Genomic DNA, 12,260 nt, shown 5'->3' on the forward strand with positions numbered 1-12,260 from the left:
ACAATCACAAATATCCATGTTTGTTCACATATTAGTCTCATGCCTGTGTTTAGTCAACAACACATCTGTCTTTAGCAGTTTCACCACGATTCTGCTGACAGCATTCTTTACCTCGGTTTCCAGGGGCCGGCTCGCTCCTCTGTGGGAGCAGCCGAGCTCTCAGCCCCTCGGCTCCTGGCCTACTTCTGAATCAATGTTTGACAAAGGGCAAGTCTCTCCCTGAGCAAAAGACGGGGAATTAGAGAGGCTCTTGCATAGTGAGAAGGCCTTACGCAAAGCTAGAGGGTGCCGAGTCCACATTCCCCGTCACAGACAAATAGCCAATCCAAGCTCATATTTCCCAGCCCCTTAATAAGGAAAATAAACCTGCTTACCAGCCGCGTTTATCCTCGTCTAAGGTCGCAGTGTTAGGATAAACAAACTGCAGTTGGAGAGAGGGGTGAGGAAAGGGCTGGCAATTATTTGTTTGTCTATATTTGAGTAGAGTGACTACCTACTCGTGGTGTAGAAATGTTAGATTCTGCTGTTAATGTGGACTTCATATTAGAATCCTGCACTGAATTTTTTTTTTATATTTCAGTTAAAAGTGAGAGGTGAGAAGTGACTATTGATTTGTGCTCTAGGAAAGAATGGACAAAGATAAATTATTATAAAACTTTTCAACAATGACAGATTTCCTTTAGTGTTTAGTGCAGTAAAGATTTTGAAGTTTAACTATGCCCTCTCAGGGCACAGTAACATGAATTGTCTCTTTATAATTTCTGTAGTTACAATTTACAATACAATTTGTTACGGTCTAACAATTTTTTAACATTTGCAATTATATAAAAAAAAGATTCTTTGAGAAAAAAATTGCATATTCAAACTTTTGGGCTCTAAAATGGTGCTTTACGTTCACAATGGAAATCAATATGATTTTTTCCCCCATTATTATGCATGTCATTATGTCTGCCATTTCAACAGTCAACAACCACCTCAACACCTGATTCCTAACTGACATTCAAGGGGTTTGTACAAGAGATCACAAAAAAAAGAAGATAATTCTTCTCTGACAATTTGTAGCCTCAGATAATTGCACATAATGTCACGTAATTGTAGAAAAAGTCAAAACAACACGCAGCCCACACAGCATTATGTGCACCAGCTCTGACATAAAGTGCATTTTTGCTAAGTTGTGAGTCATTTCCTTCAATGCCAAATGATAAACAGTGCAATTTCTAGCTACCCTGCTGAGTAGCTGTCACTCCGCCTCAACTGGTGTTATATTAAAATGCTTTGTAAATTAGCATTACCTGAGGCATAAACCGTACAGGAAGTGACTGTGGGCTTCAGCTGCAGACATTAATTAGAGCAAATACGTGTCATATTCGGACATATTATGTGTAATACATTTCTACAACCGCAGCCAAGTGTAACATTGACCCCTTGTTAGGTCCATGGACACATTTCCACTCCCACACAGGCATTACAGCTAACATCTTACAAGATTTCTGTAGCGCCGGGCTTTTTAATGGTGCCGGGACTAGTGCTCATTCAATAATATACTAAGTGGACAATGCTGTGAACCAGTGTCATTTCCCAACCTTTATTAGTGTTACAACCACACAGAGGAACATTTACAATGCAATTTTCCTACCTGAGTTTCTCATCTTTGAATCACATGGAAAGATTTGGCTTCTCTAACACATACGGTGAAATGAGCTCTCTACTCTGCAGCGCTTGGAGAAAAAGCAGAACAATAAGCAAATAATTCCCCCAGAAAACAATTCACCAATTTTACCCTTCAAGGTGCTCTGGACCTACTCATAATCAAAAGTATGTTTTGTCCATGGCAAAATAATGAAACCTGTTTTTTTCAAATAGTACCAAAAACACAAACCATTAAAAAGCAACTGGCATTTGACAAAAAATCTCACATTTATTTCATTTGTTATACAAGTGTTGAACTTTACATCAGTCTTAAGTGATGAGCCCCTTGGTAACATGTTTACATAAAAAACATGAGCTACAGTACAGCATGTATACCAGTGCTGGAAAATATTCACACATTTCCCATTTATTTTTTGGAAAGATTTTAATAAATAAAATGTTCAAACCCAGGCGGAAGAACTACATTTATGATAGAAACTTTATTGTCAAAAGTCCTTGCCCATCACTCTGCCATGACTGTTAAAAAGATCTATTTCATTCATAATTACACAAAAAAATGTGCAATGCATAAATCACTTTAACTGGGTTTTTGCATTCCCATTCTACTGAAATTAATGCCACTTTGGCAAAATCATATAGACATATTTCAATGGGCGATCAATGTAACTCAGTAAGCAAAAAACACTGTTCACGAGTGGAAAAAAGTGATAATGCATCTTTGTAATTTGTTGAATCCTCCTTTCTTTTCATAAGCCTTTACGTTCAAACATACTACCATGAATGAAGTGTTGGAACCATAAACACACTGTATAACATATGTGCAACTTCTACACAATAGTTTCTCAAACGTTAAATTTTGCAATTAAAAGGTTTCTTCATATTAACTTTTTTCCATGATTTTTTTATTTTACACTAGCAATACAACAAAATATATATTTTAGCCATTTTCCTTGACAACAGTTCAATGTACAGTTGAGAAAATATAAGGCCAGGGGCTTGATTGCTAGTGGTTATACAATCCAAACTTCAAGGTGACGGAAAGCGACGCTGGGCAACCAGGACCTTATATTCCTTTTCTGACAGTCTGATTGGGAACATTTTACAAACAGAGTCCACATCCTGGTCCAGGGGTGTTGTTTTGTTTACAATAATAATAAAAAAAACAGGCTTCAACAAGGATGTTGGGAAGTGTATGTACAACCTTTTGACCGGGAAATTGCTGATATGATGGAGCCAGTAATGTTTCTTTTTTTTGTCTTTTATTTTTTCGTACCTTAAATTTTTCTCAATTTTTAAACAGCAGCAGCACATTTAAATACATAGTTGGCTTGTCTCTTAAAATTGAAATTTGACTCTGCATTTATGTACAGTCTCATTAAAACGTTGCACTGCCATCGCTGTGCATCAAGTCTGTTGGTCTGCAGGGAAGGTAGGAAGAGTGGCATGTCTGAGGGAAAGGAGATCGCAATGCAGCTGGAGGAGGAGGGTTTGTAAATGACTAGTGTGTATGACGGGGCTTCTCTTCAAAAATAAAACGATCACTTCCCTTCCTTTCACTGGTGTGTCCTTCAAGAGGTCAAAGCTGCAAAAGGAGGTTTGGGGATGATTTAAATAGCCTACATTTAAAGGCTGGTCACCAACTGCATCTGTCCTTCCCGTACATCACCTTCAGGGAAGCAGCCATCTTTAGTGATAGGAATAATGTAACCATCACTGCCCCCTCGGCCTATCTGGTAATAGGCTTGGAGCTGGTGGCCAGCCCCTAGGTTAGGCATGCTCTTGTAGTAAACGTCCTCATTCTCACTCCCCTTGCAGGGGGACAGGTCCTCCACCACGTCGGGGCTGCTCTCGGGGTTTGGAGAGTCCCTCAGATTAGGCATACTAGTGTACAAGGAGTCTCTGTTTGGGGACTGCAGACTATCGTCGGGGTTGGTGGGTGTCAGCTGGCTGACAAAGGTTTCAACTCCCCCATCGGTCCTCACCTTCTTCTGGGGTGCGTACAGAAGCGAGTGAGTCCGCTGGGGGATGAGCGGCGCCTCCAACTCCTGCTGATGGTGCAGCTCAAGACCCACCGTGTCGCCCACGTGCACCAAAGACGAAGCGTCGGCTACGATAGCGTCGTCTTCGCTGCTGCTGCTGCTGCCGCCCACCACCGTCACCTTGGGCGGAGCCCGCTCCGTGTGGTGGTGATGGTGGTACTGCGGGGGCTGCTGGTGGTGGGGTGGATGATGTAAACTGTGGTGTTGCTGCTGCTGTTGCTGTTGCTGTTGGTGGCTTTTGTTACAGGCACGCAGGTTGTTGTGTACTAGCTCAGAGATGATCATTTTCTCAAAGGCAGCATCGTCCAGACTGAGGCCGCAGTCTACTACCTGCACGCTGTTGCCAAAATCCCCATTGCGGAGTGAGTAGCTATTGTTAAAGTTACCATTTAGCGGTAGAGTATCCATTGCACTTGTATCCCTCACCACATTGTTCAGTGAGTGCCCTGGAAAGAGGGGGACATGTGAGGGGATGTTACATTAGTCAACAGCAATAATCATCATATAAAAGTGCAAAAGTGAGTTTAATGCTGTTTAGGATGCAGTTTCACATAGAAACTCAAATCAAATTAAGCCATGCTGTAAATCCGTTAGTTAGGCACAATTCTTAATATACGCATAAGCATATACATATAAGAATATGCATATACGGATATATGCATATGCTTATACGGATATATGCATATGAATATACATATACATATATACATATACATATATGCATACTGTATATACACATATATGTGCATGCATTGTTTGCAATGAGAAATCATTTTACTTTCTCACATATACATTTTGACTGTCCCTTTTAAAAATCGCTTCATAATAAGCAGAGCATTGTGCGTTTTAGTCTGCCACAAAAGTGACAAAGCAACGAAAAAAGATCCCAAACAACATTAAGACACAAACAATCACAACACACCGGGCAAAAGTAGATGTCCACAAGTATGAAGCCACAAACGGGCAAGCTACAACACTTACAGGTTGTCTAGCAACTAATAGGTTTGATGTGCCGAGGGAAAGAAAAAAATAAAGAGATGGGAAAAGATGACATAGACAGAGAGGGGAAGTAGTCATGTATCAACATGGGACAGCCATCTTTGTTCTCACTACAAGGGGAGCCCACAAGCAGCACTCCACCATCACCACACACAGCAGGTGAAAAGACTCACTTTAGACAACTCACATCATGTCTGTCTGCTCAGGCTATCTGGTCTAAGAGCAGCTGATGTACAAAAGAAAGTAAAATGATTTATTGTAACATGAAGAAGAATCACTCAAAAGAACAACAAAACGTAAAGTAAAAGTCTTAACTGCAAATTAGCAAGAGCAAGGGTTCAGCAAATAAAACAAACAAGCATTAAATAGCTTTTACTTTTGTGAATTAGCCAAAAGCTACTTTTTTGTGGATGAAGAATTCTTTTCCAACATTTTTTTATTTTTTTTGCTTGTGTTGGTACACTTTCTGTCCATTAGTTGGCAGCTTGTGTACCCAAAGCTGGCAAAGGTCAGAGCTTGCCCGCAGCCCAGCACTTGGCATCCGTCACAGTGACAGTTCCCAGTGAGACCCCGGTCACTAGCAGAACAGCTCAAGAATAACACAGCCGCTGCAGAGGTCATGTTAGGAATTTCTCAAAGCATGGAGGTCATGGAAAACAGCCGAAATAGGGATAAATATTAGCTACGCCATGATTGAGAGAGGAGATAAAGGAAAAATGTGCTCTGCTATGGCTAACATGCCTCCTTGAAGAACACAGATGTAAAAAATGAAGATGAAGACTAATAGGATATTTTACAGAAAGGTTTGTCTTTGTCCAAAATAAGGGGGGAGTAATTGTGATTGTAAGAGGCATGTTAAAAGTGCAGCTTTCACAGAGCCTATTGGAAATTAAGAGAAATGACAAGAAAGTTGTGGGAAAAAAGGAGAATAAGGAAAAAAGAAACAGCTGCTGCCATGACATCCATGTGTTTGTGCCAGCTAGGAGGCAATTCAGTGTTCAGACAGGTGCTGCCTGGAAAGGTGTGAGGGGAATGCTACTGGACACTGAGAGTGCCGAATGCCACAGGAGGACAGACATTTTGGGAGAAAAGAAAGAAAAGAAAATGAATCCTCTATAAAAAAAATGCTCCTTTCTGCCAGAAAAAAGCGACACATTTTTGGTCGGATAAAATCACAAATTAAGCAGAAGAGAGAGAAGCAGAGTTTTTGGGCATTTGCGATAAAGCTGTCAGATCTGGAAGATTTCTTAAAATGACAAGATAAATCTTTTTATTTCTTTTCAGATTAGACTAGAATTTGGGTGGATAACTTTGTGAACCACTTGCTCACTGAGTGTGTGTTAATGGCCTAAAGTAAACCAAGTGATTGTGCCAGGGTTTTGGTTGTTTTTAATAAGCATGCTGAAAAAAATTTACATTTGATAGGCAAAGTTAAGTTTTACTCCCATACTTGTCTCTCTGAAGGTCACTAGAGGGAAGCACAGGGGAAAAGCACAAAACATGACAAAAGATGCCATTTCAGTATCAAAATAGAATAACACACATAATCGCAGCAGTCTTAACAGTGATATGCTTAAATGCCATGTGCAATTGAGATATAGTGATATATAAAATATAGATATTTTTAGTATATCAGCTATTACCAAATATATCTATACACAGACAACATAATGCTAAAGTTGCATTAAGTGGATCTGCATTAAGCGGCATAGATTTGATTGCACTGTAACACGTTTTAATGGGAAAGCTCCCTCTAAAACACACATAAAATAACAAAGCACCTGACAAATTCAAGAGCATAAATCTTAATAATCATGCAGTTTATACTACAGCTTCAGGTCAACACCATTGTTTACATTATCTCAAGGCAGAGCATGTAGTATCTCTTCCCCATCTTAATCATTATGTCCCGCTCAGAGTTTGGATAAGAGAAACATGAGAACACAGAGGGTGGGTCGAGACGAGCCACAAAAATCTCCGTTCTACATGAAAACATGTGCGCACAGTATGTACTGTATATGGGAGACAATGATTCAGAAGGAAAGGCGATACTGCAGAACATCCTGCTTTTCATTTGGCCTTTGTATACTCAACTAAAGAGACAAAGAGGAAGAGAAACAAAGAGAGAAGAAAAGCCTGAATGCAGGTGAAAGTATTAAGTAAGCACACCTGGCGAGTTAAACACTGGAGCCGTGGGGTTGTTACACACGATTGTCTCGGCCAGTAAGGTGTTATAAGGGTTGTTAGTGCCTTGTGGTCGAAGAAGAGGATTTGTTAGTAGATAATTCCCGGTCATTCCTGGAGTGGCAAGACAGAAGAGGAGTTAAGTGTGGCGCAGTCAGCCGACAGTGATTGAAAGTTTCATGGAGAAAAAACCCCAACAATTTTGTTGAAATTTTGTCTTTCGAGGCGTGAAGTGTCACCCAGGGTGACTGCCAAAATCTGAAACTAGGATGTTTATTTTGAAGTTGAGAGCGCAGATTAAAATTTGAGAAGCATCTGGGGAGAAACAAGAAACCAGCTACTTCTGCATGCGCAGAAAAACGTTTGCAGGCCTTTTTTACAACCATTAGCTACATTTTTTATTTATTTTTTTACTTCTCACGTTCATTTATTATGTGCGTTGCAGGTCGTTCATTACCCATTCATTTAAAAAAATAAAAATAACGCAATCCATTGTGCTTATTATTGTGCTTAAGTCGTATTTACATGGGCAAATATTTCACTGTTTGAACCAGGTCCAAATATAAACTCTCCCCTAAGACAAAGAGCAGAATCCTTCTAAGTATTTTTTATATCAAAATCTTTTTTTAGGCTCAAATTTGGCCATACCCTTGCAAACCTCATGTTACTTTCAGTTTTTTCCCCTCTGTGTTTTAAAGATCTGAGGTATTTCAACTGCCATTTATCACCAGTGTTAAATGCCATCTGTCATGTTGGGAAGTCTCCAGGGATGTTTTTAATGACAGGGAAGTGCTTCCAGGAGATAGAGCCCTCCTTTAGTGCACTGACACTCCAGGGTAACTAGGCTACTACACCCTGGAGTGATCAATATCCAACCTTTACATTAACATCTCCAGGAAACGGTACTGTAGGGGCTAAAAAAAAGCCCTACGTCTATATTGTTACACTTGTATTGGCAAGTCAAAACGTGCTTTAAAGCCCTGGGTGTAATGTTTTCCTTGTGTGAAGTGGTAGCAAAAAAGAAAGCGAAGGCAAAGAGCGGCAGCGACAGGAATCGGTGGAGGGTAGAGGAGGGAGGGAAGTTAAACCACCTCGGTGTAAACCCTCTCTTCCTTTGCATGCTTGGAAAGCCATTTCAGAGGCAGCAGAAAGCCTAACATCACACTAAGCACTCCAGGTCAGTCAGAGTTGAACATCATCTTCTCATCATCATGTTTGTGCTCAAGCTAAATAATAAATGGCAGTTTTTTTTCTCTCTCCCTCATAAATCCCCCTGTAAAGTAACAGAGGTCACCTTACATGCCAGGCAACAAATGGCCTCTCTCTGCGTGTTAAGATTTTCCTGAAATAAAAGTTTTTTTTTTTCCCTTCCCTTTTTAGTTTTGTCGATGTTTCCCCTGAGCCTGGTTATGAACTTTAGACAGCAAGCACTTAAATTAAAAAAACGCTCCTCCAGTCTTGCCCCAATTTGAGACTGACGTTAGCAGCCAGAATGACAGAGCACAGAGTATTTGAGGACGGATTTTCGTAATCCTTCGTTGGCAGAACCCAGAGACTAGACTAAAGGTCTACATCTTTTTTTTCACCGTACTGCTCTGTCTTTTCAAACTGAAGGCATTTATTACGATTAGGGTCCTATACTGCGGTGTGAGATCATTGGAACTTGAAAGAGGTATTTTTAGCTGGATGATGAAATGTGTGCATAGGTGTGCATGTGGAGAGACATGAGGTGTGAACTGACCTTGGTTAAGGGTGGAGGTGCTGTTGATGTCACCTGAGATAAAGGAGGACTCAGATTGCTTTCTTACGGTGTCATTCCACATTCTCCTGATACGACTCTGTCAGGTCAACAAGGGACAGTCATTAGGACTTTAAACAAGCCCGCTCACCTTTCAGACCAACTTCCATTGATTTTCTGTGTACATACTACTGACTTTACCACTCCGCACATGCATACTAGTATGCAGTGAGGCAAGGGCAGCACTAATGCTCACTTTCTCTGTATGTCTTTCAAAAACTAATTAATGTGAGTCAACTTTTGAATGACTTCAGCTCCAGCCACAAGTACCTTGAATAAGCTGGAGTTTAAAGTATAAAAGGGATGCTTCTCCATAAGCACAATACATCTGGAGGTATCGCCTAATAAGGACTTTTAGCTTTTAACAAGAAAGGGATAAAGCAAATATGTTATTTTTTTTCTGTCGTTTTCTCTCCCCGCAGTAAAATGTGCCTGCAATGCTCTTTAAACAGTGCGGTACTATTTCCCATGCACATGACGTTAGTGAGAAAAAAAGATAAAAGCAAGTGCTAAAGGGGGCAGAACAGAAGAAAGGTACTCATGCAGTACAGCAGATGCTGCTTGTATAATGTGGCATCATGTTTGTGTCACTTGATCTACCTCTGAAGCTTTTTGGTCATGCTAATGATGACAGTACATTCTCATAAGCAATTGTTTAAACTTTGGTCTTTATAAATGTAGATGAGCTGTATGGTGACAGTGTGTGTGTGTGTGTGTGTGTGTGTGTGTGTGTGTGTGTGTGTGTGTGCAGGAAACACTGTGCTCTTCTATGTTCTGACACTCGGCGAGTCTTTGACTGTATGAAGCTGCTGGTCTACCTGTGTACCAGAAGAGTAGCGTGCGCTGGTCCGTGTGGTGGAAGTCTTTGCAGAACCGTGTGAGCTCTCGGTTGGCAGCCCTCCACAGCAGTACGTGTGGCGGAAGCACTTGCTGTACTCTTTGCGGACCTGCGTGAGCAAACAGCCGAGTGTTTACCTACAGTACGTTGTTGACTTTACATATGACTTAGCCAAGATCTTGAAGCCAGCAGTGCTTGTTCTTTATATCAGCATGTGGTGCTTTGTGTATTCTGCATTCTGGTGCAAAGGTCTGTTCAAATTCAGGAACGTTTCACCTTGAAAGAGAAATCACTTGTCTTTGAGCACTGCGGATGATGAGAAACTTACTTTTTTTTGGAGAAGACAGTGGAAGATGAAGATGAACATTCCCTGGAAGGTGTTGAATATGGTGAAGAGGTATGCCATGACAATCGAGGCCTCATTGATGAAGAAGAGACCGAAGGACCAGGTGAGACCCAGCAGACACAGCAAAGCGAAGGCACCCATGACCCAGGATCTGAAGGACAGCAAAAAAAAAAGCACCAAAAACAAAAGGAGAGGACGAATCCAGCGTGAGAGGCATTTAGTGATCTGACAGAATGATGAGTGGGATTTGCAATCACCATAACTATGGAAAACTAGGAAAAAAGCTGTAAACCAGGTGAGAGGAAAACAATAAAATGACAAACAACACCTATGCCATCCTCACAAACCCTTTCCCGACTGTCCCCACCCCTCCATCCACACACACTCTCAGCCCAAACTGGAATGCAGTCCCTGCCTTCAAACAGACAAGAAGGAAGCAAAAACTTGATCTGGTTTTCTGTAAATAACTTATGAGTTAGAACATACAGACCAGCATAATCAGCAAGCACAGTGTGTTTCAAAAAAATCATTTGATACTATTATAAACTTAATATTTATCTAGTGAGTGTGTTATCAGAGCTGGAGAACTAGGCAGATGTGGAAAGAGTTCAAGGAAAAAAAGAGATTCCCCGCCTCGTGTGTGAAGGTCCTGTGGAGCCTTCAGACACCAGCAGCGGTCACAGGTCAGCGCTCAAACACACAACAACAACACTGAATTTCAAGATGATGGACACGGTGAAAGTGAGCAGTCACAAGGACAGTGGATGAGTAGCTTTGAAGCTGCAGTTTGGGAGAGTATGAACCAGTGGATAAAAGGAAAAGAAAGAAAGAAAAGGAAAGACAGAATAAACGGGGAGAGAGGATAAACTACAAGCTGAAGACGAGACTTCTGGGCAACATGTCCTTACTTGATAAACCGTTTATTATCTTCATAGCTAGAGAGCATGATAAGCAGGAAGAGAGAAACACAATTAGATCAGAGCAGTGTGCGTTAGTCGGCATTTGAGTACGATATCTTCAACTTTGATCCAAGGGAAATCACGGGAGGCAAAGAGTCTGACAGAGTTGTATTTTTTGCTGTTGATGATTCAATTACAAAAGTCAGGGCACATTGTCTGTGGTCGAATTTGCATTTATGCTATCGAATGCGTGGGTGGTGATGTGTGGGTGAAATAAATTATCTGAGGTATATAGTAGAAGCTTACCCAGGCAAATCTGTATTATAGTAGCCGTCACAAACGCGATAATTACTGGTGTGGATCGCAGAACAGAGAGAGGAGGAGAATGACAGGAGAAGAGAAAGGACAGGGTGTGCGTTAACTTTGCTTTCTCATGCGACATGCAATGACACTGGTGCTAAACTGACTTTCAGACCGAACTTCAGCACAAAAAAACACAAGGAAACAGCTGTTAATACACCATGTCTTTCCGCAGTATAAGCATAAGAGAAATCATTTCATCCAAGTACAAATGCACACCATGTTGGGTGCTACCATGTTCAGTACATGTGTTCTGTTGTGGTTTGCTTGATAAGGGAGTAGTCTATCTCAAATAAACCCAGAAGTCTAAATAAGAACTTTTCTGACTGTTCTCCTAGGTTGCAGTTTTACCAGTGCCGTAATGTTGCACACATTCATTACGGAAAAATGAAAAATAACAAACACTGGATGAAAATAGCAACACCGCTGCTCCTACACAGAGTGGTGGAAGTTGAAATATGAAATAAAATTGTGCAGAATGATGTGGGGCCTTGCTACTGCGAGTAACAAAACCATATAACCCCAAATGTAAAATGCCTTGATTTTCAGCCTGCAATAAAGAGCAATAAGTATTGTTTTCACAGAAGTGCAAAAAAAACACAAAGCAAAACAGTTAGTGCTTCAGAAAAACTTCCCGAAGCATAAAACGCCATAATTGCTGAGGCGACTCAGAAAGCCTTAGCTTGAAGGGGATAGTGGGGTGGTGGTCGGCTGGTGGCGGTTGTGTAGGGAAGGAATTTTTTCTGACACTGAGATCTCTAAAAAAAAAAAAAAGGTTTGACATGTTCCAGCGGCAAACACACATGGTAACTGTTCCATTGTACCCCGCCCTAGCAGAGCTAACAGCGCATAGTTAAGTTGCAGCCGTAGAGTGATGAGTGTGTGTCATGCCCGTGCAATTCTGTGGCTAGTGGCTTGAAAAAAAACAACAAAAGGCTAACAGATGACTCACAGAGTATGTGTAGTCATCATGACAGCATGACAAAAGTCTCATTACAAAACTGTGCAAATTTGAAATCTCGAGAGTCAAAATAAAGCATTTCTCTGGTGGACCTTCTGATCTGATAATTTCCGACTGAAAAATAAAAATGAATGTATTCTAATGTCACTTTGTAGAACGGCAGTGAAATTTGGCTTGGAGGTGGGG

General features: G+C 41.0%; 1 protein-coding gene across 22 annotated transcripts in view; it reads right to left on the reverse strand.

The window, feature by feature from the left end:
* Positions 1 to 1,569: 1,569 nt before the first annotated feature.
* Positions 1,570 to 12,260, reverse strand: part of adgrl2a (adhesion G protein-coupled receptor L2a) — a 93,273-nt gene continuing 82,582 nt past the window's right edge. For 4 of the 22 annotated variants that reach the window (XM_068707435.1, XM_068707438.1, XM_068707440.1 and 1 more), the window contains 8 exons: positions 11,060 to 11,104; positions 10,763 to 10,789; positions 9,837 to 10,005; positions 9,489 to 9,617; positions 8,614 to 8,710; positions 6,858 to 6,986; positions 6,139 to 6,156; positions 1,570 to 4,135 (listed from right to left, as the gene is read on the reverse strand). In XM_068707435.1, the coding sequence (XP_068563536.1) occupies positions 3,273 to 4,135; positions 6,139 to 6,156; positions 6,858 to 6,986; positions 8,614 to 8,710; positions 9,489 to 9,617; positions 9,837 to 10,005; positions 10,763 to 10,789; positions 11,060 to 11,104 (1,477 nt within the window). In that variant the 3' untranslated portion in view covers positions 1,570 to 3,272. Of the gene's footprint in view, positions 4,136 to 4,861; positions 4,915 to 6,104; positions 6,157 to 6,857; positions 6,987 to 8,613; positions 8,711 to 9,488; positions 9,618 to 9,836; positions 10,006 to 10,762; positions 10,790 to 11,059; positions 11,105 to 12,260 lie in introns of all 22 variants that reach the window. The other 18 variants (XM_068707443.1, XM_068707441.1, XM_068707444.1 and 15 more) reach the window with 15 other exon arrangements.

The sequence above is a fragment of the Cebidichthys violaceus genome, unplaced genomic scaffold, assembly GCF_023349555.1.
Source record: "Cebidichthys violaceus isolate CVI_PGR_0920_01 unplaced genomic scaffold, fCebVio1.0.p SCAF_13, whole genome shotgun sequence".
In the NCBI taxonomy this organism is placed as follows: Eukaryota; Metazoa; Chordata; class Actinopteri; order Perciformes; family Stichaeidae; genus Cebidichthys; species Cebidichthys violaceus.